The sequence below is a fragment of the Dipteris shenzhenensis genome, chromosome 15 (assembly GCF_047967505.1).
Source record: "Dipteris shenzhenensis isolate YYH24624 ecotype China chromosome 15, Dip_SZ_1.0, whole genome shotgun sequence".
NCBI classification, from domain to species: domain Eukaryota; kingdom Viridiplantae; phylum Streptophyta; class Polypodiopsida; order Gleicheniales; family Dipteridaceae; genus Dipteris; species Dipteris shenzhenensis.
Window position 1 is genome coordinate 9,680,003 of NC_141610.1, and position 25,650 is coordinate 9,705,652.

Sequence of the window (25,650 nt, forward strand, 5' to 3'; positions counted from 1 at the left end):
CCAGTCACTTTCGGATTTCACTGTTTGAATCTTTGGGTACAACTCTACTGCTCAGTTCAGCCTACCATCGAGAATCAGAGGGACAAATTGAAAGAGTCAACCAAGTTCTGAAAGAAATGCTTTGATATTATATTCAGTCACGCCTAGCAGCTTGGAAAGACTATCTACCACTCCTTGAGTTTGCTTATAATAACTCTTTCCATAGTGCCATTAGCATGACACTTATTCCAAGCAGCTTATGGATACACTCCGATTGTACCAACGAATTTTGTACTTCAACATCGAGTGGCCGTAGCTGATTAACTAGGTCAAGAAATGCAAGACATTCTACTCAAAGTCAGGGATCATATGCGAAAAGCATAAGAGCGGTATCAATGGTCCGTCAACAAACATAGACGTTACCTTGAATTTAAAACTGGTGACATGGTGCTATTATTTGTAGCCCCACATCGCTACAAGATGGTCAAGTCTAATTTGTGACTAAGATACTATGGACCTTTCCGAATTGTCAAGAAAAATTCACCTTTAAGTTACAAATTGGAATTACCACCATCATGGGGTAAAATCCATCTGACATTTCATATTTCTTGGCTAAAGACGTACATTCCAGGCGATGAAGCAGTTTCTCGACATCGACTTATCACATAATTCCTTGTTCTTTGGCAAGATCTGGATGACTCTGATGCTACTTGGCAAGCTGATGAAGACTTATAGTAGTATCCTGACATTTTACAGCAATATTTTCAGAATTTACCGTGATATTTTCTACACCACTTCATTATCTCCACCAGGGTCTTATTTTGAGTGGGAGGGGATGTCACGATGTGTGACATATTCCTTTTTCTATACCTTAGACTTATGGGTGATTTGATGAATGGACACTTGTGGAAGGGTATGCCCTTTCGACGGGACACTTCCTATGAGGCACAACCCTTCATAAGAGACATTCTATTGAAGAGACACTACCATTGTAATGTACCCCCTCATCAAGGGTCACACCCTTCACAAGGGGTACACACCTCTTCATGCACATACACTTTGGAGTACACACCTTTTCATGTGTGACTCTTCACTCTCTATATAAGAGAGGCCCAACTGTATGGTTGACACACTTCAGATACTCAAGCAATACAAATATTCCTTGTTCTTTGCTATTTCAGTCTCCTTTCTGTTCCTTAGCACATTTCTAAATATAGTAAATCTAGGATTTCTTACATACCTCTTATATGTTAGCCATAATAATCTAGGGGAACAACTTAGTACTATAGCCATGAGCTACTTGCAAACATAGTGAGCTTAGAATACTAACATAGGAGCAGACATGGTGTAGGCACCAAATCGTAGACCCTCGCAAGGGTCAACCTTGAGCTAGAGGTCAAATAAACCTTGGACTAGTAATCTCCTTCGTGTCCTATAGCACGTGTTGGGTGCGGGAAGCAATGGAGTGCAAAAGGAATGGAAGGAGCTGACAACAAGCAGAAGCAAAATGGAGTACTTGCAAACGGATAAGGAGAAAATACAAAAGGGTGGCCTATATGGCCCCAAAGTCAACCATATGGTTGACCAATGAAGTCAACTCTATGAGTTGACCTGACCTACAAGGCACATACCAAGGCTAAGTGCTAACAAACCCCTCTCCATGATATGGTTGTAGTATCCCGGAAACATCTCAGGAATACCTGGAAATTGCATTATGGTTGCACATATTTGTCTAAGAGGGATATAGCAACCTATGATATTTATGGAGTGATCCCTCACGTAATAAAGGGAGCCAAGTGTAAGCATGTCGAAAATGCCTCAAGCTTTCGTGAAAAGATTTGCGAAGTTGTCCTTCGTGAGAACATAGGACAACTGGATGTCTCCTCTAGATAGTCGCTCTCGAACATAGTGGTAGTGAATCTCAATATGCTTTGTGTGCGCATGAAACACTGGGTTTCTAGCAACCGCCAAAGAACTCTGGCTGTCGGTGTAGATCGTAGTAGAGTCGGGCTGAATGATATCAAGATCTGCAAACTTGCGAAGCCAAACACACTCTCCTATAGCTGTGAAAGCTGCTCTGTACTCAGCCTCACAACTGGATGTGGCAACTGTAGGCTGCTTCTTGCTGAACCAAGAGATGCATGAAGCTCCAAGGATAAAACAGTTGCCGCTGTGTGACACCCACACCCTAGTGTGGTAACATCCTGCCTAGTCGCTGTCCTTAAATGCATGCAAAATAAGTGGGGCCTCTGAACCATAGAGTAAACCCAAATGCTGCGTGGCCTTCAAGTATCAAAAGACCCGCTTCATTGCTTGCCAATGCTGCGTTCTAGGCTTGTGCATGTACCTGCTCAACTGGGAAATGGCATACTGAAGATCAGGCCGGGTATGACAAAGGTATATAAGGCAATCAACAGCCTGCTGACAAATGGCGGACTTCCATCTTCGGAGGAAAAATGAAGGCCAGGCTCCAATGGAGTAGAAACTGGCTTGCAATCCTCGAATTGGAAGCGATCAAGGAGCTGTCCAACATACCTCATCATTATACTCCCCTCAACATATGCAAAGTGTATGCCCAAATAATAGTGCAACTGGCCCATATCTGTCATAGTAAAAGACTGCTGTAAATCAGCCTTGAAATCTGCAATTGTTTCTATATCTGGCCCAGTGATAAGCATGTCATCCACATATAAAATCAGAATTAAAAATTCTGATGCACTCTTTCGGACATGAAGTGGTCTCGGTTGGGCTGTTCTGAAAGCCACGGGCTGTCAAAAATGCGTCTATCTTCGCATACCATGCCCGGGGTGCTTGCTTCAATCCATAGAGGGCTTTTCTAAGGCGGCGAACCATATGTTCAGAACCAGGTGGCTGCGTGACATAGACCTCTTCTTGAAGATCACCATGAAGGAAGGCGGTCTTGATGTCCAGCTAATGAACCTCCCAATGCCGATGAGATGCCATGGCGATAGCACACCTGATAGTAGTGATGCGTGATGTGCTTCTCAAAGTCAATGCTGTGCTGCTGTGCATAGCCCTTTGCAACCAAGCGGGCTTTGAGGCGGTCAACATTGCCATCAGCTTCCTTTTCACCTTGTAGACCCACTTTGTGCCTATAGCACGCTTGCCTGCTAGCAAGTCACACAACTCCCAAGTGTTGTTAGCATGAATGGATTCATCCATCCATTCCTTGTTGTCAAAGGCGTCCTTATGACATAAAGGTTTCTCATTGCAAGCAGTAGCAACCAAAGCTATTGCCAAACAGTTGCCATGCATCTGTTTATGCGCACCTCAGCGTGGGTTGGCAAAGGCTCAGCTGCTGTCTCGGTCTATTTGGAGGTGAAGACCGTGGAACTATGTCAATTTTGTGATCTTTTGGTCTCTCAGGAGGGAGGTGGCTTGGAAGTTCTTGAGAGAAGCAACTTGAGAATTCATGAAGGAAATCTAATATTTCTTTTGTGAGAGGATCTGACTTTTCTTCGCTTGGTTGCTTATCGAAGCTCAGCGGAGCAAATTATGCTCATTGGAGGTTACGACTCAACGTCTGGTTCATTCACAAGGGGATCTTGGAGCTGATTCAGGTGCGTCCTTTGCTGTCTCCTTACCCTTTTGTTCCTTGAAAGAGGTTCCGTGGGACTTCCGCTTGCTGCTGTTGTTCCGCTTGTTGGAGAAACACTGCTTCTTCTCCACCTTCAAGGCGATGTTGATGGTGTCTTCGAGAGAAGTAGGAGCGGCAATGTCCACCTCATGTTGAACGACATACCATAGGCCAGCAAAGAACTTCCTTTGCTACACTTTTTTATCCTTCCTATTGAATGCTTGAACTTTTAACAAAGTATCCCAAAAATGATCAACATACTCGCTGACTTTCTCTTCTTGGCATTGGCGGAGGATGTCTCAGTGCACCATTGTATCTCTCTTAAACTCCTTAGGCAGGAAGTGCCTCATCTTGAAGCGCTTCCAGGTGTGGGCTTGCTGTCCAGTGTTGACCATAGCTGCCCACCAAAGTGAAGCACGGTCTTGCATGCAGGACGACAAACCGGATTCAATTCTGATCTCTACCCACGGGTTCCTAACAGCTTGGACTATCTACTGAAGTACTCTAAGGTCATAATTGAGCCATACTGAGCTCATTTGTTTGTTGTCGTCTTATCTTGTATCTCCATTACTCTTGGCATGCTGCCAGGCCCATACCCAAAGCTCAGGGAACATTCTCTTGAATGGTTCCTAGGTCAGTATGCAATCTGTGCATCTGATTGGTCCCATGTTTGGGTACTCAGGTGGGGTGTGGTTTCCAGATGTCTCTCTCAAGGAGAGGCCATCACTCTTGTGGGTCACTAATTCCCATAACCCCAAGCAAGGGGGTCCACCCTTAAATGCTAGACCTAGTCCCTATTGACCGTAACTGAACAGTAGGAAAACATTTCATTTCTTAGTAAGCATACTATTGAAAAACAAAAATAAATATTACCAAGCAAGTGGATACATGTTGTTGAAGTAGGATGACAATTATATAGGCACAGGGTGTCTAAGGTGTCCTAGAAGCATTTTCTTGGACTCGCCATTTGACTTGGAGCTTGTTCTGTATACGGCTAGTGCTTTTTTACATCATTTGGGTGTAGTTCGTATTCCATAAGATAAATCATAAAGCATTACGTGTAGCATAGGGGGATTGTAATCAGCCTTAGCTTGCATATCAAAAGTGCCTCTTGACAGTAGTTTAATTATTTGTTTTTGCTTTGCATTGCACGCCTCCTTTTCAATCATGTCTCTGTCTTTATTAAATCCTAAATTTCCAAGTTTTGATAGCTTGCAATCTTTTGAATATATGTATTTAAAAATTGTTTGAAGGCTACAGAGTTGGAGGTGGAGGCATATCCTGCTCTAGATGAGCTGACTTCCAAGATAAGCACTTTGAACTTGGAGCGTGTTAGAAGACTTAAAAGCAGGCTTGTTGCTTTGACTCGCCGAGTGCAAAAGGTATACTAAGATTTTATATCTTTTATGATTGATTTTGGTTGGTACCCTGTGGGAATTAGTTAAGGAAGGACTTGAACCGATTTTGTGGAACTCTAGTATTTTGGTTTTTGAGACTCTTTTACTGGCATGGAGCGAGATGGATAATCAAAGGTCCTTGCCATATGCTTTGTTTTGTTTGCAGGTTCGAGACGAGATTGAACAGTTGATGGATGATGATGGGGACATGGCTGAAATGTATCTCACTGAGAAAAAAGAGAGAATGGAGAGTGCTTTTTACAAAGATCAGGCTCCAACATTCTATGCCGGGATTGGAGTGGGGGGCTCAATGTCAGCCCCAGTCTCTCCTGTGTGTTCCCCTACAGACTCTCGGAAATTGGAGAAAACTCTCAGTATTGTTACCAGCAGGCATAGTAGCTCAAGGGTTTCAGAGGATGAGAATGACATACAGGAATTAGAGATGCTCTTGGAAGCTTACTTTGTGGTCATTGATGCTACGCTTAACAAGCTGACTTCAGTACGTTGCTGAATTTTTGTTTATCGGAATTTCAAAAGAAGAGTGTTTGGACCATCTTCAAATATTAAATATACTCCTTTCAATGTTCTTGTATTGCAGTTGAGGGAATATATTGATGATACGGAAGATTTTATCAATATTCAGCTGGTGAGCATTCATTCATATTGTGTGTGTTCTGAGATTTTGATTTTACTGCCTCGATTTGCTAATGCTTTAAGATGCCTTCCTGGGTTTTCTGTGAGGAATAACAGTATGAGTTTGTTTTCTGTACACGTATGTGGGTAGATAATAACTTCAGCTTCCAAACGCTCTTACATTCATACTTCCATCATGTTTTTGAAGGACATGGATACTTTCACAGAAAAAGGGGTGGTAGGATGTTCTGTTGCAATGTTACTTATTTTGCTCTTGCATGAATCGGTGGCCTAGGGACTATTGTCCCAAGAGTGTTGGTGACAAATGGACATTATGTCACTGCCACTTTGCTTCATAGTATGGGATCTCCCATTTTATTTGGCAGTCTACTCAGGGAGCAGTTGAACCTCCAAGGCTAGTTAAATCCCCTCAAAAAGCTTGCTTCCATATGCTTTCACGTCCTGCTTCCTGTGATGTCCTGTACTGTGTCCACCTGGTCGCCTTTTGCAGCTTTGAAGATGGTCATCACTGCAAGTATAAGTTATGCATTTGGTATTTAGGATCTGCTTAAGAGCCCTGAATGTGCTCATCTCTTTATGCCTGGAGGTGCCAAATCAGTAAAAGTTTTGTCATCTTTTTCAAGTCTTCTCCTCATGTGTTGCACCAGCCGTAAAGCTTCTTTGACACTTTGTTGTAATATAAAATAAGTCCATAACCAGTTTAGCTTTGATATAATAGGGTGCCATTTCGTTTGATGGCTAGGCGTACATGGTTGGAGTTTTGACTGGAGCAACATTCAGTGCCGTTTGCTTATGCATATCATATACAAATTTAGCACAACTTTCCTTGGATTTCTGGGGCTGCGTCAGCCTGTATGGGTCTGTACAAAGCTGGCACATTGTAGAAAAGGGGTAGGGACAGATTTGGAGAAAGGGGGATAGAGGAGCAGAAAGGAGAGAGAGAGAGGGGAAGTGTCACGGGGGCGTGAAATTCTAAGTTCTTTAATGTACTACAAGACCGTGACAACTTTGGTTTTAAAAGTCCAAGCGTGGGCTTAATAATGTGTAATTAAACGCGGCATGGTGCCTAGCACATAAGCGTAATTAATCCCTAGGCCCAAAGGCATTCCAAGGAATTAAAAGAGTGGTTGTTGGGAAATGATGATGTGGCATTTTTAATGGGCCCCCTAGAGGGCCATGTACCTTCAGTGGCCCCCCTAGAGTTCCAGGTGACTCTAGTGTCTTCTACATGCTCCTTTGCCATTCCTGGACCTTCCTGGGCCTTCTAAACTTCACATGTGTGGTTTTCTCTCTCATCTCCTCCCTTTGTTGAGATTTTGGACTGGTTTTTCAGCCTCCTTCAGCTGAATTCCGTTTTTCTTCGTAACTCCTTACCCGTTTGGATTCCTCGACTTCCGTTTGGCCCGATTGTTTCCCCTCTGCCTCCCCTTCGTAGTGATATGCTTTTCCCTCCGTGCGTTTGGTAGAACGGGCAGAGTTGAGCACTTCTTTTGCTGGTCGAATTTGCAAAAGTGGCTTTTTCTGGGCCTTTTTTCTTCTACTGCCTCCTGGGCCTCTCCTCTTGCAAAGCTACAGCTTTCTGTTGAATTTCGAGTGGTCCGACATGCTGGTTGACTGGTTTTTCTCAGTTTTGGAGGACTTTCCGGCGATGAAACTTCTCCAAAACCTTCTCAATGCATTCCTCTCTGAAGCACGCTTCTTTTGAGTCCAAGAACTCCCACTTCTTCGCGACAGAAGTGCTTCTTTTCACATTTTTCAGTGGAATTCTTGCTGGTCGGCTCTTGTAAATGCTCTTTCTTCATGCCTTTGCACTCCTCTTTGGCTGAGAATGCAATTGGGCATTGGCTACTATGTCCTCTTGGCGATTGAGGACTTGGTTCGAGTTTTCAGGGCTTGGTGAGTTGTGATTTTGCTACTGCAATTTCTTTTTGCCATAAGCAATATATTGGTTGGCCTCGTGTGCCGCCTCTTTCTTGGCTCACAAGTGCCCAGGCAGTGCTACATGAGTCATTCTTTGGTTGGGTACTTTGCTGATTTTATTTTGGAGCTTTGAAAAGCTTTGTGAATGCCATCTGGAAACCACTCAAAGAGAGTGCAGCTGGGGTGCAGTGTGATTGCATCTGGACAGCCAATGGAATTGCACTCGGAAAAGAGAATGCCTTTGGGTTGAGCCTATGGGTTAAGTGCACTATGTGATGGTGTTCTATGCTTGAAAGCCTTGCGAAGGCTTAGTGAATTGGGGCTGCGTGCTCAGTTGCAGGGAAGGTCTCCCAGATGCAACTTGTAATCATTTCACTGTGAAATATAAAGAAATACCGAAAGGGGCGCCACGGTGTTTGGGGCCAATCGGGTGCACTTGTCTATGTCTGTTGAGCAGGGGCATTCTAGCCTCCATCCCTTTTTCAGTGGTTTTGTTTTTGAACAAATGGGTAAATGCCAAATGGTGATTATGCAATGGTTAATGGTTGTGATATATGCTTTGTGAGCTGTAAATAAGTGCTGAAGTGATTAAAGGTTTAGTTCCACTGTCCTCTGAGTGATTAGAGGCCGGTTTCATTGGTTCTGTTGTCGGGATACCACACACTCTTTCTCAAGATGTGGGCCTCGGTAGTTTGGTGGAAGGATATCTTTGCAGCACTTTTTGACAGCTGAATATTACAACCATAAACATGGTGAGTACCCATGAGCAAGAGAGCTCCACAACTCCTCAAAGGAGAAGGCAGGAAAGCCTTAATGATCCAGCTAGTGTACAGCTGCAGGGAGCACAACAAATGCCTTTTGAGCAGGCCACACATGAAGCTACAACTGAGCTCAACGGTGATACTAGTTCTAGCAGTGAGTCAGATGATGCTACTATGTTGAATGCATAGCTTGCAAGTGCAGTGACTGCTTTGACTCAGCTGGCTTAAAATTTGGCTCAGATTGTGCAAACAAATGCCAAGAAGAAGAAGAAATCAAGAAAGCACAAGCACGGAAAGAGTGAGTACACATGCATCAGCTTCTCATGGCGGACCACACACTCATGCATCAGTTTCCCATGAGGGACAGCCATCAAAAATGACTCAGAAGATCACATAGATTTTGAGCAGTATATATGGATGGATGCATGCCTCTCCTAGCCATATTTTCACTGTCTCTGTATACTATAGCTGCAGCTTTCTTGTATACTCTTTTATGCTATATTTCATGTGTGTTTTGGGGCAGCAAACTGTGGTTTGCTGTTTCAAGAGAGGGGTATGCCACGGGGGCGTGAAATTCTAAGTACTTTAATGTACTACAAGACCGTGACAACTCTGGTTTTAAAAGTCCAAGCGTGGGCTTAATAATGTGTAATTAAACGCGGCATGGTGCCTAGCACATAAGCGTAATTAATCCCTAGGCCCAAAGGCATTCCAAGGAATTAAAAGAGTGGTTGTTGGGAAATGATGATGTGGCATTTTTAATGGGCCCCCTAGAGGGCCATGTACCTTCAGTGGCCCCCCTAGAGTTCCAGGTGGCTCTAGTGTCTTCTACATGCTCCTTTGCCATTCCTGGATCTTCCTGGGCCTTCTAAACTTCACATGTGTGGTTTTCTCTCTCATCTCCTCCCTTTGTTGAGATTTTGGAATGGTTTTTCAGCCTCCTTTAGTTGAATTCCGTTTGGAATGGTTTTTCAGCCTCCTCACTCGTTTGGATTCCTCGACTTCCGTTTGGCCCGATGGTTTCCCCTGTGCCTCCCCTTCGTAGTGATATGCTTTTCCCTCCGTGCGTTTGGTAGAACGGGCAGAGCTGAGCACTTCTTTTGCTGGTCGAATTTGCAAAAGTGGCTTTTTTTGGACCTTTTTTCTTTTACCGCCTCCTGGGCCTCTCCTCTTGCAAAGCTACAGCTTTCTGTTGAATTTCGAGTGGTCCGACACGCTGGTTGACTGGTTTTTCTCAGTTTTGGAGGACTTTCCGACGATGAAACTTCTCCAAAACCTTCTCAATGCATTCCTCTCTGAAGCACGCTTCTTTTGAGCCCAAGAACTCCCACTTCTTCGCGACAGAAGTGCTTCTTTTCACATTTTTCAGTGGAATTCTTGCTGGTCGGCTCTTGTAAATGCTCTTTCTTCATGCCTTTGCACTCCTCTTTGGCTGAGAATGCAATTGGGCATTGGCTACTATGTCCTCTTGGCGATTGAGGACTTGGTTCGAGTTTTCAGGGCTTGGTGAGTTGTGATTTTGCTACTGCAATTTCTTTTTGCCATAAGCAATATATTGGTTGGCCTCGTGTGCCGCCTCTTTCTTGGCTCACAAGTGCCCAGGCAGTGCTACATGAGTCATTCTTTGGTTGGGTACTTTGCTGATTTTATTTTGGAGCTTTGAAAAGCTTTGTGAATGCCATCTGGAAACCACTCAAAGAGAGTGCAGCTGGGGTGCAGTGTGATTGCATCTGGACAGCCAATGGAATTGCACTCGGAAAAGAGAATGCCTTTGGGTTGAGCCTATGGGTTAAGTGCACTATGTGATGGTGTTCTATGCTTGAAAGCCTTGCGAAGGCTTAGTGAATTGGGGCTGCATGCTCAGTTGCAGGGAAGGTCTCCCAGATGCAACTTGTAATCATTTCACTATGAAATATAAAGAAATACCGAAAGGGGCGCCACGGTGTTTGGGGCCAATCGGGTGCACTTGTCTATGTCTGTTGAGCAGGGGCATTCTAGCCTCCATCCCTTTTTCAGTGGTTTTGTTTGTGAACAAATGGGTAAATGCCAAATGGTGATTATGCAATGGTTAATGGTTGTGATATATGCTTTGTGAGCTGTAAATAAGTGCTGAAGTGATTAAAGGTTTAGTTCCACTGCCCTCTGCCCTCTGAGTGATTAAAGGCCGGTTTCAGGAAGAGGGAGAGGAAAGGGGGAGAGAGAGAGAGAGAGAGAGAGAGAGAGAGAGAGAGAGAGGGAGGGAGAGATAGAGAGAGAGATAGAGAGAGATAGAGAGTAGACAGTACGTAGGAGGAAGGAGAAGGTAGTAGATAAGATTAGATGTCACATCAAAAGGTCCGTACCAAGGTGTGGAGGTGGACTTATATAGTCTCTCTCTACTATATCTCCTTTTTGCCCCCCTCTAGGCCTAAAAATCCCCTAAGCCAAATCAGGCTTAATCCTCACTAACTTGGCCTAATCTTGGCCTTCATTACAACCTTTCCCGCTAAATATAACTTTGCCCTCAGAATTGCAAGTGGTGGCTGGAAACAAAGGCTCCTTGCTGCTGCAAAACGGTGAAACATATGCCACCCGGGTCGAAAGGAAAAATAAGATAGTCCATTTCCCCATAAGTTGTGGCACGACTGGGGTCATGTATGTGTTGATCCCACCTAGCATGCTTGGCACGAAGAAGCTTCAAAAGCACATACAAATTGGCTCTCCCCAAGACAGCTATTTTGGGGACCTGTCCGTGCCTTGCTGCCCACTTTTCCCCACATCGGAAGCATTCATTGTTTATCCATATACCTTGTAAGGCAGCTTTGAGGAGGAGTTGTTGCATTGCATTTTTCAACTGCCCATATGCTAGGAACTGAAAATCATTCTCATTATAGCTTCTGTACTCAGGCTCTAACACTTTCAGGAGTGCTTGTGCTTCCTCAGCATTCCAAGGATTTTCAGTCCTTACCTGTAAGGCCTTCAGCTTTGGGCTGTATCGCTGTAATTTACTTCTAAGCATGACACCCATGAGGTCTTTGAAAGCTGCCAATGTGTAGGGCTTCCAAGACAAAGCCCTCAACTTTAACCAAGTGTGGGCATGGTGCATGCCATCATGAGGAACCTTGCCCTTATCATCCATTGGATATAATCTGAAATATCCTTCCACAAAAATCTGTCCAGGCTGCATTCGAGGTGGCTTAGATTCTATGTAGAGCCTCATGTCTGATTCAGATCGAGGCCAAATCCTCTCATAGGCATTGGGCTGAAGCAAAGCTGAGAGATGAGTGCTAGAGGGACAGGCTCTCCCAAAAATACAACATGAGGTTGGGATGTGCCAAATGGCAGCAATGAAGATGGGCCTATATCCCCTGCACATAACTCAAGGATATCACCCCTTGGAAGAGTCACTGGTGGAAGTCTCTGGTTCAAATTTCCCATGGGTGAGATCATAGTGGGCTGCTCACTAATACGCTTCCCAAAGATGGAAGGATTTGGCTGGTTGTGTAGTAAATACTCTTACCGCCTGCCCGCCCTGCATCTTGTGTGGGGATGCGACATAATCCACATGCATGAGTGTAACTTCATGCTCTACAGACAAGGATGTAGCATCATTGTGTCGTATGAGATCACTCTTCTCAGAAAGAAGCTGATTGCCTTTGTCCTGTACGATACCCATCTTGTGTTGTGACAAGTTTGCCTCACCCCTAACTGTAGCTCTACCTTCGTCTCCTTCCATCGCACTTCCATGTGCATCTTTTCCATCATCTGGCAAATCTGCATTATCATGCTGCTGTGCACCCATGTACTGTTGGAAACAGTAGCTGTTTAGACCAATATGGTTGTGCAAGGGTTGCTTGCCATCATACACCTTCTCATAACATGCATCTTCCTTCTGCTGTCCAGTTCCATAACAGCCATCTTCTTTGTGCTGTCCATTGTCTTCATAATTTGGGCTGTCATTTTGAGGTTGTACCATGTACTTGCAGCTTTTATCATTCCTACTAGTCATGAACGTATGCCATCTGGTAGTATCTTAGAAATCTGCATGCTTGGCCTGGTTTCCATTCCTACCATTAAGTTCAGTCCTAGATGAATGCATCTCTATTGTGTGCTTCATAAACATGTCATTTAAGTTGAGCAGGTCAAGTTTTGATTGCCCTTTGAAAACTTTGTTCTCAAATTTTGAAAGTGCCAATACATGGCAGCAATATTTATGACATGCTGCCCTTGCATTTACAGCACTCATGCGAAATGCCGTCATTCCCATTATGGCTGCTAAGTATTGGAGGCAAAACTCCCAGGTATACTGATTTAGTGAGCAGTAGTGAAGGGCATTATTCATGTGGCTATCTTTCCCACTGTACTGCTCCTGAATGTGTGGTGATGCAGCTTCAGGGATTAAACTGTCATGCATACCTTGCTCTTGCTGCACAATCTGCTTCTTAGTAGATTTGCTTTGGCATCCTTTGTTATCATCATCGTGGTCTTCAATATTTTCTTCCTTAATGGAGACCATACAACGCTGGATACTCACCTCCTCAAAAACTTGGTCCTCAAAGTTTGCATGCGTAGACATGTCAAGTGCAAGTGCATCCACATCCTTACCTTGCTGGGCTTGATTCCTATCACAGATTTGCTCAACATTGCTTTTCTCTTTTCAACCATTTGGCCTGCTTCATTGTCACTGTTATGTAGGCTTCTGCCATCACGATGCATACATGTATTCCTATGCTGAACTGCTAGGGCATCGTCTGGAGCAATGTATTGGTCCTGCAAACTGATACAACAGTGTCCTTGCTGTCCATATTCGTTTCCATCATGTGGGCTGCTGCTTTTATTTGAGCAGCCATCCCAACATAACCCTTGTATATTTGCAGCGGTGATAGCCTGGAAACAACCAGATTTTTGTCCTAGATATTGAGGCATCTTCCACGGCTTTGAAGCATGATTTAGCTGCGTACTAGGGAGACGCATAGCATGGCTGGGCTGCTGCATGACAAACATTGGCCTGGCTGCATTCTCCTCAGATGTTGGGTGCCTGCTCTTATAGGCTTGCATAGCCTTTGGCATCACTCCCCTCGGAATCATAGTTCCAACAACTTGCTCTATGGCATTTGTATACTTGCAGCAGTAATAGCTTGGAAACAACCAGATTTTTGTCCTAGATATTGAGGCATCTTCCACGGCTTTGAAGCATGATTTAGCTGCGTACTAGGGAGACGCATAGCATGGCTGGGCTGTTGCATGACAAACATTGGCCTGGCTGCATTCTCCTCAGATGTTGGGTGTCTGCTCTTATAGGCTTGCATAGCCTTTGGCATCACTCCCCTCGGAATCATAGTTCCAACGACTTGCTCTATGGCATTTTTATACTATGGTCTACACCCACTGTTGGGCGTTGATGACGTCAGTGGGGATGTCATAGTAGCTAGTCCTTGCTATGCGTGATGGAGTTATGGTTTTCAATCTTATGAGTGACTATCGTGAGATTGAAACTGCACTATGTTGTGTTTTTAGAGGATGAGTTTGGGAATGTTCTTGGATTCATCTAGGTATATGCTTTTGTCGTATTAGCAGACATGCAAATTTCACCTTGTGAAGTTTTCGTCCAAGTTGCGGCTTGCTGGTATTTCGATAATTCTTTCTATCTTGATTGGTGCCTTGCCCTATCAGCTGGATTTAGATGCTTGTTTGGGAGAGACTAAAACGAAATTGTTTAGACTTCACAAGCAGTGGTAGCTTGAATGAAGAGATTTGGACTGCTTTTTGATTAGCCTTCTCCTTTAGTGCTAGCCTTCATCATGGCTGAGTTTGCCCTTCACCTCCGGAGTGCCGACAGAAACTCAATACGAAGACTTTGTATAAATGGATGCTCAAGTATGTGTGGGTGTGTGTGGATTTGTATGTGTGAGAGCATATTTTTATACTATGGTCTACACCCACTGTTGGGCGCTGATGACGTCAGTGGGGATGTCATAGTAGCTAGTCCTTGCTATGCGTGATGGAGTTTATGGTTTTCAATCTTATGAGTGACTCTCGTGAGATTGAAACTGCACTATGTTGTGTTTTTAGAGGATGAGTTTGGGAATGTTCCTAGATTCATCTAGGTATATAGATGAGTTTGGAAATGTTCGTGGATTCATCTAGGTATATGGAATTTGTATCTCGACATTTAGCATAGGACATCACTGTCAAATCTAACAGATGAATATGTAAGGTACAACCACCATCATATATATCTCGACCTTGCAAGCTGCTTCGTGCTTGCAATGCACTAGCCTGTGAGGCATGGTGTAGTTCAACTTGCAGAGCACCTGGAATCGGATGCATGACTATCTTATCAATACACCCAAAAGGAGAAAATACTTGATACAACACATCCAATGTAATGGGGTACACCAGATTGTGGATGGTAGTCAGAAGGATTCCATTGGGCTGTGAGTTTTTCCCACGTTGAGGCTGCCCTAATCTTTTTGCATGCTGCATAGAGCCCTACATAACCTGTCCAAAACTAGAAGCATGTCGTCCCATTTTCCCTTCATGTGCATGTGGCTCTCCCATCGTGTGCATTAAACCTTTGTGGCTGCCCCACTATGCCAAATACATGCACATGTGCTCACTTTCTGCCTGTCTCAAAGCTCAAAATGTGATGGAGAGGCTCGGAAGAAAAGTTGGTGAAGATGTTCGGGAGGAATGTCGTTGAAGAGGCTTCTGAACGGGGTCCAAATGATCCCAAAGGGGGGGGGGGGGTCCTAAGTCACCGAGGACAGGTAGTGTAGCACTAACCTAAGACCTCTAGGACAATTAGGACACTTAGTCTAAACCTAACCTAACTACTACTTAACCTAACTCTAGGTGACCTAGTCCAACCAAGTCTAGCTAACCAACCCTAACTAGATTAACGAACTACACCTAACCTACAAACCTAACTAGACTCAACTAACCTAACCAACAAACTAACCCTTGTTAGACTAACCTAGGAAACAAACCTTGTAGGCTAAGGTTTGCAAGGCAGAAATGCGAGGTGGAGGCGGCACGCGTGCATGGACGATGGCATGGGTGGAGCGGCGAAGGGTGCATGGCACTGGCAACAGGTGCAGGATTAACGGTGACGGCGGGGAGGTGAGAGGGGGGGGTGTGAGGTGTGTAAGGGAAAGAATAGAGAGAGAGAGAGAGAGAGAGAGAGAGAGAGAGAGAGAGAGAGAGTAGACAGCACGTAGGAGGAAGGAGAAGGTAGTAGATAAGATTAGATGTTACGTCAAAAGGTCCGTACAAAGGTGTGGAGGTGGACTTATCTAGTCTCCCGCTACACGTAGGAGGAAGGAGAAGGTAGTAGATAAGATTAGATGTTACGTCAAAAGGTCCGTACAAAGGTGTGGAGGTGGACTTATCTAGTCTCCCGCTACTATATCTCCGTTTTGCCCCCCTCTAGGCCTAAAAATCCCCTAAGCCAAATAAGGCCTAACCCTCATTAACTTGACCTGATCTTGGCCTTTTGGCATGTGTAAGACCTCCTATTCAGTTTAGTTTAAGTTTAGATGCATTGTTAACCGAGCCCTGTATATGGTCGACCAGGACATGTATATGGCCTGACCTCTTGCCCTAGGACCAACCCTATGTTACTAGAGGCTAGTTGGCCAGGGTATGTGGTCCCCTTCTATAAATAGGACAGTTGTGCTCGTGTCGAGACGTTCAGCAGACAATACACAAGGGAGCACGTAGCTGAGCAAGGGGTGAGGCAATTTAGGAAGCTATATGAGGGCTTCATACAATGGTGCTTGGCTAGGTTATGAGCACCAAGTGTGAGTTGCCTTTGTGTGAGATTGTCCTTTATTTTGGATTCAAAGATTTTTTGCCAAGGACACATGGTGAAGGAAAATTTGTTGCAATGGATGACAAGGATGACTTTGAAGAGTTGGAAGAACTCGATAACCACTATCGTGGGCCTTCACGAAACAAGCCCAAAGATGCATTTAAGCCAATGTTGGATGTCAAAAATGGTGATTTTGTGCTTATTTGGCCACCAGACTCAATCTACCCAATATGGCCTGCAGTTGCAGAAAGTGACATAGATGTGAATAGGACATCAAAGAATTACAAAAAGATACTTATATATTTTTGGGCACCAGTGTGCGTTCGACAAAATGTTATAGATGAAGAAGTGCATTGAGGGTGTTGGGATAAACTTTGGATGTGCAACACAAATAATCCTCAGTGATGGGAGAGTATAGATAGTATTGTATTTGAATGGATGCATACGAGTGCTAAACTCCCCCAAAAAATAAAAATCCCATGGCTTGTATCATTTTGAAGATCGGACTAGAGAAGAGGACCCCCCATGTACGTATAGGATGCAACAATTTCCATCAAAGGTAAAATGCTTTTGATGTGCGGCTGACGAGATGTGTTGAAGATCATGATCTTGGTTTTACCAAGGTAGACCTTCAAATCATGTGTCTAAGGGGGGAGGGAGAGGAGAGAGATGTATTACTGTCTTTGGGAGGTCTCGCACGCCTATGAGATAAGAGTACAATCCAAGGCTAACTCATATAAGGCACTGTGGGGTTGAAGCTGAAGAAAAGGGCTCACTAAGGCCCTTGCTGGGTGTTATGCTACGAAACTTAAAAACTCAAAAAACTAGTACTCAAAATACATAACCAGGTGCCATTGTGGCTCTCCTGTGGGCTGTGAAAATGTCTCGTGTCTGTGTCTGGAGAGAGAGAGAGAGAGAGAGAGAGAGAGAGAGAGAGAGAGGCCTGCACACACGGATAGAGACTTCTTTGGACTTACAAAGAAGTTTATATGTATGTATGTATTGACATGTAAATAAGTAGATGAAGTATAATAAACAGATGAAAGGCACTATTGATCTCTCTCCATATATTCTATTGTAAACTACATTCAAAGACATTAAGGTGTCTAGATATTTGTACATGTGCACGTGTGCATGCACACATCCACCAAACATCTAGGTTTTTTGCAATACTGTGATGTATAGCTGAAGCTGGAATACTCAGGTGTTTTATTTCAATGCACATGGATATTAATAATTTTCAATATTCTGCTATTGTGTTTAGCCATGTGTGATCTGGTCATCGTTTGGTGGCCATAGACTTGAGAAGTAATCGGAATGGTGCGAATGTGCTGTTTTCCGTTGTCCCTTGTAGAGAAGGTTTTACATTTTAGTATTCACGTTCATGCCATTTATGAAACACTGAAACACTGCCTATGTGGACCAAAGTTATTTCCTTTAGAGGGAGGCTAACCATATGTTTTAATAGGGAGGCCGTGTGTATGTGTGTGTGTGTGTGTGAGAGAGAGAGAGAGAGAGAGAGAGAGCGCATTAATCTGTGTTCTCTGTTCCTCTTGGCAGGACAATGTTCGTAACCAGCTCATCCAGTTTGAGCTACTTCTGACGACTGCAACTTTTGTAGTTGCAATTTTTGGAGTTGTGGCTGGAATATTTGGCATGAATATTGAAATTGAGATCTTTAATGAGCCTGGGGCATTCAAGTGGGTTTTAATAATTTCTGGGCTTGTGGGTCTGTTAATTTTTACGTCTTTCCTCCTGTACTTCAGACGAAGGGGTCTCATGACATTGTGACGTGTAGATGTTACAAGTTTGAAGTGGTCTTCATGGTTAAAGATCCAATTGTCCCTCACATCATGTATGTAAGCTGTGTACAGGCACATGCAATTTGACTACATGCATCTAATTTTGATATTTTGCTCTTAGTTACGCTTACCTAAATTCGATGTCCATTCTATGGGCTTTTTAGGTACTATGTATAGATTCTAGAAGAAATAATTTGGATCTTCCTTTCAAGCAGGGCTGATATTATTGGTTGCGACTTTTAACTGTAGACTGAATGGCATCTTCAATCTATGGACAGTTTGTTTTTTTAAAAAAAATGTAGATTTTGGGGGGATTGGCATGCCATGTGCTGTGTGGCCTGTTGATGAATACCTGGAGTTGTGTTGAGTGTTTTTCCAAATTCCTCCGATCATTAAAGTATTAGATCTTATGACCTGAAAAAAGTCTGAATCTATTGGCATAATTTCCTGTGTTTAATCTGCAGACTTAGCATGTCTATAAATTGGAGCAACTGAAATTTAAGTTTGAAGTATAGCCACAGAAGAGTAAGGTGACAGCTCAAGAATATATGTAGAGGAAGATGACAGCTGTTCACACATGCACCACCACTACTTGGCCATGTTTCAAGCTAACTGGTTCTTGGGATTGGATTGCAATTTCAAGGCTCTTAGGTGAGGCTAAATTCAATAAATTGCTGGAAGCAAATGAGCATATAGCCCATCGATGAGTGGCAATAGCCCTCTGCATATAGCCCATTGAATCGAGCAAATGATCATATAGCCCATCGCGATAGCCCTCTTGCATATATGCCATCGAATTGAGCTGCAACAGAGACTCCAGAATTTCTGCTTACAAGTCAAGCAGCGTCTATATTTGGTAGATTTAGAAATATTCTGCGAGGTTCAGGTTGTTCTTGTAACCTTTGCTCCAGGAATCTAGATAGGGGCAGAATAGCAGCTGGCAGAGATTGGTGAGTGCTATGAAGGTTTGTGATTTGGAGATGGTGCAGAAGGTCGTGAACATACGTTGTCAATACATGGTTGGAAATCTTAAAGAAAGACTCGGTGGGAGAGTTTAGAATGCAGGACTCATACTTCGTTCCCTCGAAGCCATGAAAAGTGTGGAGTGGTTAAATCATATATAGTAGTAAGGATTAAAAAGTAATGGGCTCAAGAAGTTGGCAGTAGTAGTTAGCATCACAGAAATGGAGGTCAGGTAATACCATGAAATATAAAAAGTAGGATTGTAGCATATAAAAAGTTCCAAGTTAGTACAAGTATTTTTAAGCACTTGATAGGAATGCTTGTAATCTTGACAAAAGGCATGTTGTTTGGAAACAATGCAAGGGTACAAATATATGTGCATGAAACATTCTCTTGCACAGAAGGTGGATGTGGTATAGGTTTCTGACTAAGATGATGTCAATGGCACTAAGACCGTGTGCATTTGCCACAAAGTCTTTGTTTCTTTCCAACCTTGGTTTAGAGTTTTGATTTGCTTATGGAATTTTGATGATGACAGCGTTCTGTGCTTCATTTAAATAATTTGAATTCTATGATTTGTGGCTTCTTGCATTTGTTAAACGACTCTTGACCTTTCTATATAGTATGATGCTTTTAATGCCAGTGAAAAGCTTTGGAGGGACTTCGGACAAGATACAACTTGCTCCTAGCTACTTAGAGCTAAAGTTCCTCATAAAAGGTGACTTTTCCAAATGGGCAAATAAAGACCAATGGTAAGCCTAGCTATATAGTAAAGAGTCTTGGTGATGGTTGGGGATAGATAAGGTGGTTTTTCAATGTGTTCAACATCATGAGCAAGTGTCAATGTGTTCAACATCATGAGCAAGTTGTGGTGATGCAAGAAGCTCATCAACTTGGGTGAAGTAGCCTCCTAGATCTTTCAAGTAGGATTGCGATAATCAACAAGAATTTTGGGAGGTATGCTCGAGGTCATCATAGTTATCAATGGTTGGGGCAATTCGGTTGTGCAAATCGGACGCTTCATAACCCAGTTTTGCCATTGGAAAACTTTTAAAAGTGGGAAATAGAGTCTGTGGGACCTATTAAGCCTTTGCAAGGATTATTGCACAGAATGGGTCAAAGCTCACACTATGAAAGAAACTCAAGCAGAATCATATGAAACCATCATGAACAGGTTTAGATGTCATATTGTCAATCAAACCATCTCTTAGAGCTTGCAGTAGAATGGGTGGTTTCGATTCAAAAGTGTGATGCTCTTGGTGGATTGGCATCTTTTAAATAAATCGTGATTGGAAGCTTCAAGATGTGTATTACTTCTTGTCTTGCCATTTGTCGCATCATGTTCAAAATGCATTTTGAGTTTTTGGATGTGGTGGTTGTATTTATTTGGCCTTGGCAACATTCTACCATGATTTTATGTGATTACGTTTGGTAATTATGTCGACTTTAATGATGATTTACGGTGTCTTGTAGTTGCTTAGAAATTTAGGATAATAGTCCATCCGTGTTCACTTGCCAAAGAGGTGATGCATGTTTACTAAAGTTTGTCGAGATGCTATGGATTGTCCTTTCCAGCAAGAGTGTGCGGCATTATATCTATTGTTATTTGTCTAACATAAGGTCTTCAAAGTATTGTGCAAGAGATTGGACATTATGTTAGTATCTTGTCATAGTTGGTAGAGGCCCATTGTTGTCATAAGATGTGCATTTGTCAGCAAACTATCTGATCTCATTATTGGTTTTGAGACCTAAAAGCAGTAGTGAGGGACCAAAAATGGTTTTAAGTTTTTTTCTTTTGGGCCTATAGTGGTTTCCAACCATTTTGGGGTATTGACCACCATTTTTCGGCCAATTTTTTTTTCAATTATCTTTTTTTAGTTTTTTGGGCCCAAAATGGTGGTTGAGGTGCCACGGTTGGGTGTTTGTTAGCATGTCTACAAGCATTTCAAGGCCTCCACCATTTTTGGGCCCTTTTGTTTCCTTTTTGGGGGGACTAGAAATGGTGGTGAGGAACCAAACATGGTTTAAGTTTTTTGAAAAAAGAACCACAAAAATTGTGGAGGCCCTAAAATGGATGCAGGTTCCCCAACCCCGACGTTGGGGGGACCACGTGGCAGGATAACGGGGACCTAATGATTTGGAAGGTGGTAACATGGTTATGTGATGTGGTCATGATGACATGGACTACCACAAGTACTAATGATGTGGCACTTGGGGCTTGTGATGATGTGGTAGATTTTGCCACATGTGAAAATTCTAACCATGGGTGGGCAAGGTGCCACAGGTCACTCTTGTGACCAACCCTAGTTGGAGATAAGCTTCATGACATGGTAGATAGACTACATTAATGGGACTTCACTCAATTATCATTGAAGGATATGGAAATTTAGAGGCTTTGTGGAGGTTCTACTCTTGTAGGCGAGTGCCAAGATTGAAGTCAATGGGCTCCCTTCCCTTTGAAAAGATCAATCAGGTAGGGATGCCCTCTCTCACCGTTGTTTGCAATTGCAACTGATGCACTTGGCTGGCTTATCCAAGATGGAGTAGACAAAGGAGAAATCAAAGGCATTTGCAAATCTTTTGCGAAGCATCTCAATCCAAGATAAAGCATGAGACTGGAATCGATGGGACTAGGTGCCCTCCCCCTAATCTACTTATTGGAAGGGGTGTAAAATCCTTAAAGAAGGTGAAGTCTAGAGATTGCCAGGTATTCCTATGGGGTTCAAATGTTCAAATCAAAGCAAGTGGGAGTGGGTCATCAATAAAATAAAGGGTAAAATAGCGAGATGGTAGGGATTACAACCTATTTTAGCAAGACATAAATTTGTCCTAAATCATTTCATTTATCCTTTAGTCATTTACTTAATCTCTTTTTGGTACCATATAACAAAGGGTTTGATTAGATTAATGACCTATTCAGAGTGCATGCTTGTATTCAAAAAGATGTGGCGATGGCCAAGCTTACAACAAAGACCTAGGCTCTTTTGGCAGAATGCCTTGATGACAACTCAGTCCCCCTAGCCAAGATGCAAATCAGTTTCTCTTTCAGGATGGTGTTTTTCAGAATATTAGCGGGGCTCAGATGGTAGTGTCCAAGAGTCAATCAGCCTAGATGGAGTGGCTTCTCCCCCTTGTGCAGTGTTTCCTTAACTGTGCTTGATGTTGGTATCAACTCGGAAGGGATTGTTGGTCCTGCCCAGGCTTTATCTCAAGTTTACCAGGTGGGAGCAATCACTTCCCAAGCACTCGGCCATTCCCAATGCAAGTCCCTACCACATGTTCACTCTCTCTCCCAAATCTTCTCCCCAAGTGGTTCCAACTGCTTCACCAATCACACCAAACGTTCCCAAGCACTCGGCCATTCCCAATGCAAGTCGCTACCACATGTTTAGTCCCTTTTTTCTCCCAATCTTCTCCCCAGGTGGTTCCAAGTGCTTCACTGATCACACTAGACGGGCAAAAGATTTGGCATGCATAAGATCCCAACTTATTGGCGGGTCAAGCAACTACACCCTTATAAACTACTTGTCCTTCCCTGGTGGCTACTTCAGCATCCATAAAAGCCATTGTGCAGAATAATTACAAAGCTACCTTACCAACCATTGGACAGCCTCCCTCTCCTCCTAACACTCTGGTGGTTAGTGTGGTCTTCAAGCTAGACATCGTGGCTCCAAAAGAGGAGTAGTTGTAGTTTGTGCTATGTGAGAGTTAGCTATTATTGGTGTTTTCATCTCCCCATTTCACTACACAAGGGTAGAGAATAATCTCTGTAAAAACTTTTGACTTATTAATTGTAAATATCATTTCCAAAAAAAGAAAAAGATGGGACTACCATCTGTCAATCTATGGAAGACCCCTGTAGGTGGAAAATATTATGTTATTTGGAGACATGGTGGAGGTATGTTCCACCTGTCTTCCCTCGTCTTGGTGTTTTGTTTGTTGATGTAGTCAAGCTTATGTGTTGCCTGGTGATTTGAAACCATTCTGGGGCCTCCTCCAAAGGAGTAGATGTTTGTGAAGGGTTGCTTAGTTTTGGCCCTTTGTAAAACAAAAGGAACTCATCTATTGCTCCAATGTGGTTTTTGGGAGGATTTTGAGCACTTGCATTTGGTGATTATAATATGATGTGCATATCATTGGATGATTTCAAATGACCTCGTGCACATAAAAGTCTTTGGTTTGAGTTAGGTTCTCACGCTTGCAATTCTCTGAGAGTAGCTATCAAGTGTGGCCATTTAGTGTCCATGCTTGTGAAATAAAAGAGACTACAGTTGCCTAATCATTGCAAAGATTTGCTTTCCTAAGTGTTCTAAGTACTGAAGCGACCATGAACTTGCAAAAGATCTTGCCTAATTGTAGGGTCAACTTTCTTTTGATGTCTATTGTGATGAGTTAATGTCCTTGCAAATTTTCTTTTCGTGTATGTGTGCATGCAGACCTTTTAGGATTCTTGAACCGTATGCTTATTATTGTAAACATAAGGCTCAATACCACCTAGGTTGAGGTGCATGTAGAGTATTCTGCCCATCGGATATGCTTTGCATGGTCGATCACACATTATACACCTTTTCCCCCCTAGTGTTATGCACAGCCGTCAAAAAATGTGCTCCCAGGTGTGTTATGTGAACAAGTACTTATGGGATGGGTACGCCACTTTGCATGCAAGTAAATACCACCTAGGTTTAGGCGTGTGCAAAGTATTGTGCCCATTGGATAGGATTTTCCTTGTCGATCAAGCATTAAACACCGTTTTTGCCTCAGTGTGATGCACATCCGTAAAAAAACACACCAATGCATACAAAGTATTGTGTCTATTGGTGATTATTGTTTTGCAAATTTTTCACAACCTTGGGTATTTGAAGAACTAGATTGGTTAATTTCATTCTTCATAATATCCATCGTTGAATCTGAGTATCAATTTTTGATCTTAGGTTTGTGCTATTACTAAACTTGATTGTTGTTGTCAAACATAGCATGTTCATTTGCGAATCCATACACTAGTGTGCTCATTTATTTTGTATCTATCATGTCCATGCATTGTGATGCCATCTTTTGTTTCCTTGCTACTACTGAATTTGAGAGCTCAAATAGTGACGATCACTCCATGCATATTTGTTACTTTTGCTTCCTTGTAAATGGGCATGCCAATTAATCCATGAAGTAATTTCATCACCAATTTCAAGTGCATGGTTCATATATTAGAGGATTTTGTAATCTAGACACCTTTTAAGAATGACAACGCTTGTAGCTTGGTCATCTAATTGCTGACAAGGACTATTTAAACAACATTCAAGCTATTTGGAGCTTATGTCTTCTCAAGAGTTGTTGAGGTTAGAATCTTACTTGGAAGAGTGTGTTTAATTGAACAACATATTGAAATTTTTTGTCTTTTCTGGTCTCTTGCAAGTAACCCTTGCAAGTGTTCAAATCAATAATGGAATTGACTCATTGAGTCAATGTAGAGTGGCTTCTTCGTGCATGAACTGGACGATGCTTTCATATGGGAGCATTAAATGGAAGCAAACTTTGGTAGTAGTTGGATAAGGGTTGCAATAATACACTTTTAGTGTGCGGCAAGGTAGAATATGGGAGCATTTAATGGAAGGAATCTTTGGTAGTAGTTGGATAAGGGTTGCAACAATGCATGTAGTGTGTGGCAAGGTAGAACACTCACTATTGTTATCTTTGATTGTTGAGACTATCAATTTGTCTTGTTTTTTCAAGGTACTACTCATTTGATGGGCAATTTGCACTCTCTTTTTCACGAAGTGCTCATTATGAAGACATTTGTGACACAATCGTAGGATTCTTTAAAAAATAAAAGGCAAAAAAGAAAATAGCCACCTTAAAATGACTGCCCACCCAATTAAAAAAGCACCAGATTACACAAGATTATGCAGTCAACTTTGAAGGGCTATATACCCATGGCCTACCCTACAATGCAATAGACACAACACTTACAGGAGTATAGTACAATTGAGTTCAGCACGGCAAGGTAACTTCTCTATAAGCAAGCAAAAGAAGGTCAAAGGGAGGAAGGAGATGGAGGAAGACTTGGATGGGAAAGCTCACCCCATCTAGTCTCCATCCTTGCAGGCCCTCAAGGCCAAGTTCTCTCATGCACTTGACAAGGACACAAAATCTAGGGGTGATGTAACACATCTCTCTATCTCCTACATGCGAGTCATGTTAAGAAGCTAACTACGAATGGGACAACAGGGAGAAATGATGTTCTCTTTGATACACCTCCCTCTTGGGAAAAAGACTTTGGCTCTCTTGTCAACTTTTTGCCACTTCCATTCAAGTTCTCTAATACGCAGCATGGAGCCAAGGCCCCTCTCCCCATATAGACTTTGGGCTTCAGAAGGTACCATACACCAATGTTCCCAAGGAGTTTAAGGGGGGGGGGCTCTTTGCCACGCCTTTTTACAAGAAATGAAATATCATAGTGCCGTTGTTTCCACTCCCATTTGACTCGCGGGCCCCAAGGTGGATGTGGTAGAACCACCTCTAGAGGAAGAGGTGGTTCCCTCCAAGGTGGATGGCATGGCAGAACCTTCTTCCAAGCTTCGATAAAATAAGAAGAATCTACCTCATACTAAGAAGCGGAGGCCAAAATGAAAGACACATCGTGCAGGCCTGAAGAAGACCTCAGAAGAGCCGCTAAGGACTTTGTGTCTAAAAGCATTTGCGATGGAATCACAACAGTATCTTCTTTTGTACATCTATTTATCCCATTGCCAATGTCCAGAACCCATTGCATGAACTCTTGCTCAGCACAATT

General features: G+C 42.9%; 1 protein-coding gene across 1 annotated transcript in view; it reads left to right on the forward strand.

The window, feature by feature from the left end:
- Positions 1–18,168, forward strand: part of LOC147893322 (magnesium transporter MRS2-1-like) — a 31,456-nt gene extending 13,288 nt beyond the window's left edge. The window contains exons 3-6 of the mRNA XM_087385567.1: positions 4,831–4,959; positions 5,141–5,473; positions 5,573–5,620; positions 17,662–18,168. Of these exons, the coding sequence (XP_087241693.1) occupies positions 4,831–4,959; positions 5,141–5,473; positions 5,573–5,620; positions 17,662–17,892 (741 nt within the window). The 3' untranslated portion in view covers positions 17,893–18,168. The remainder of the gene's footprint in view (positions 1–4,830; positions 4,960–5,140; positions 5,474–5,572; positions 5,621–17,661) is intronic.
- Positions 18,169–25,650: the final 7,482 nt, after the last annotated feature.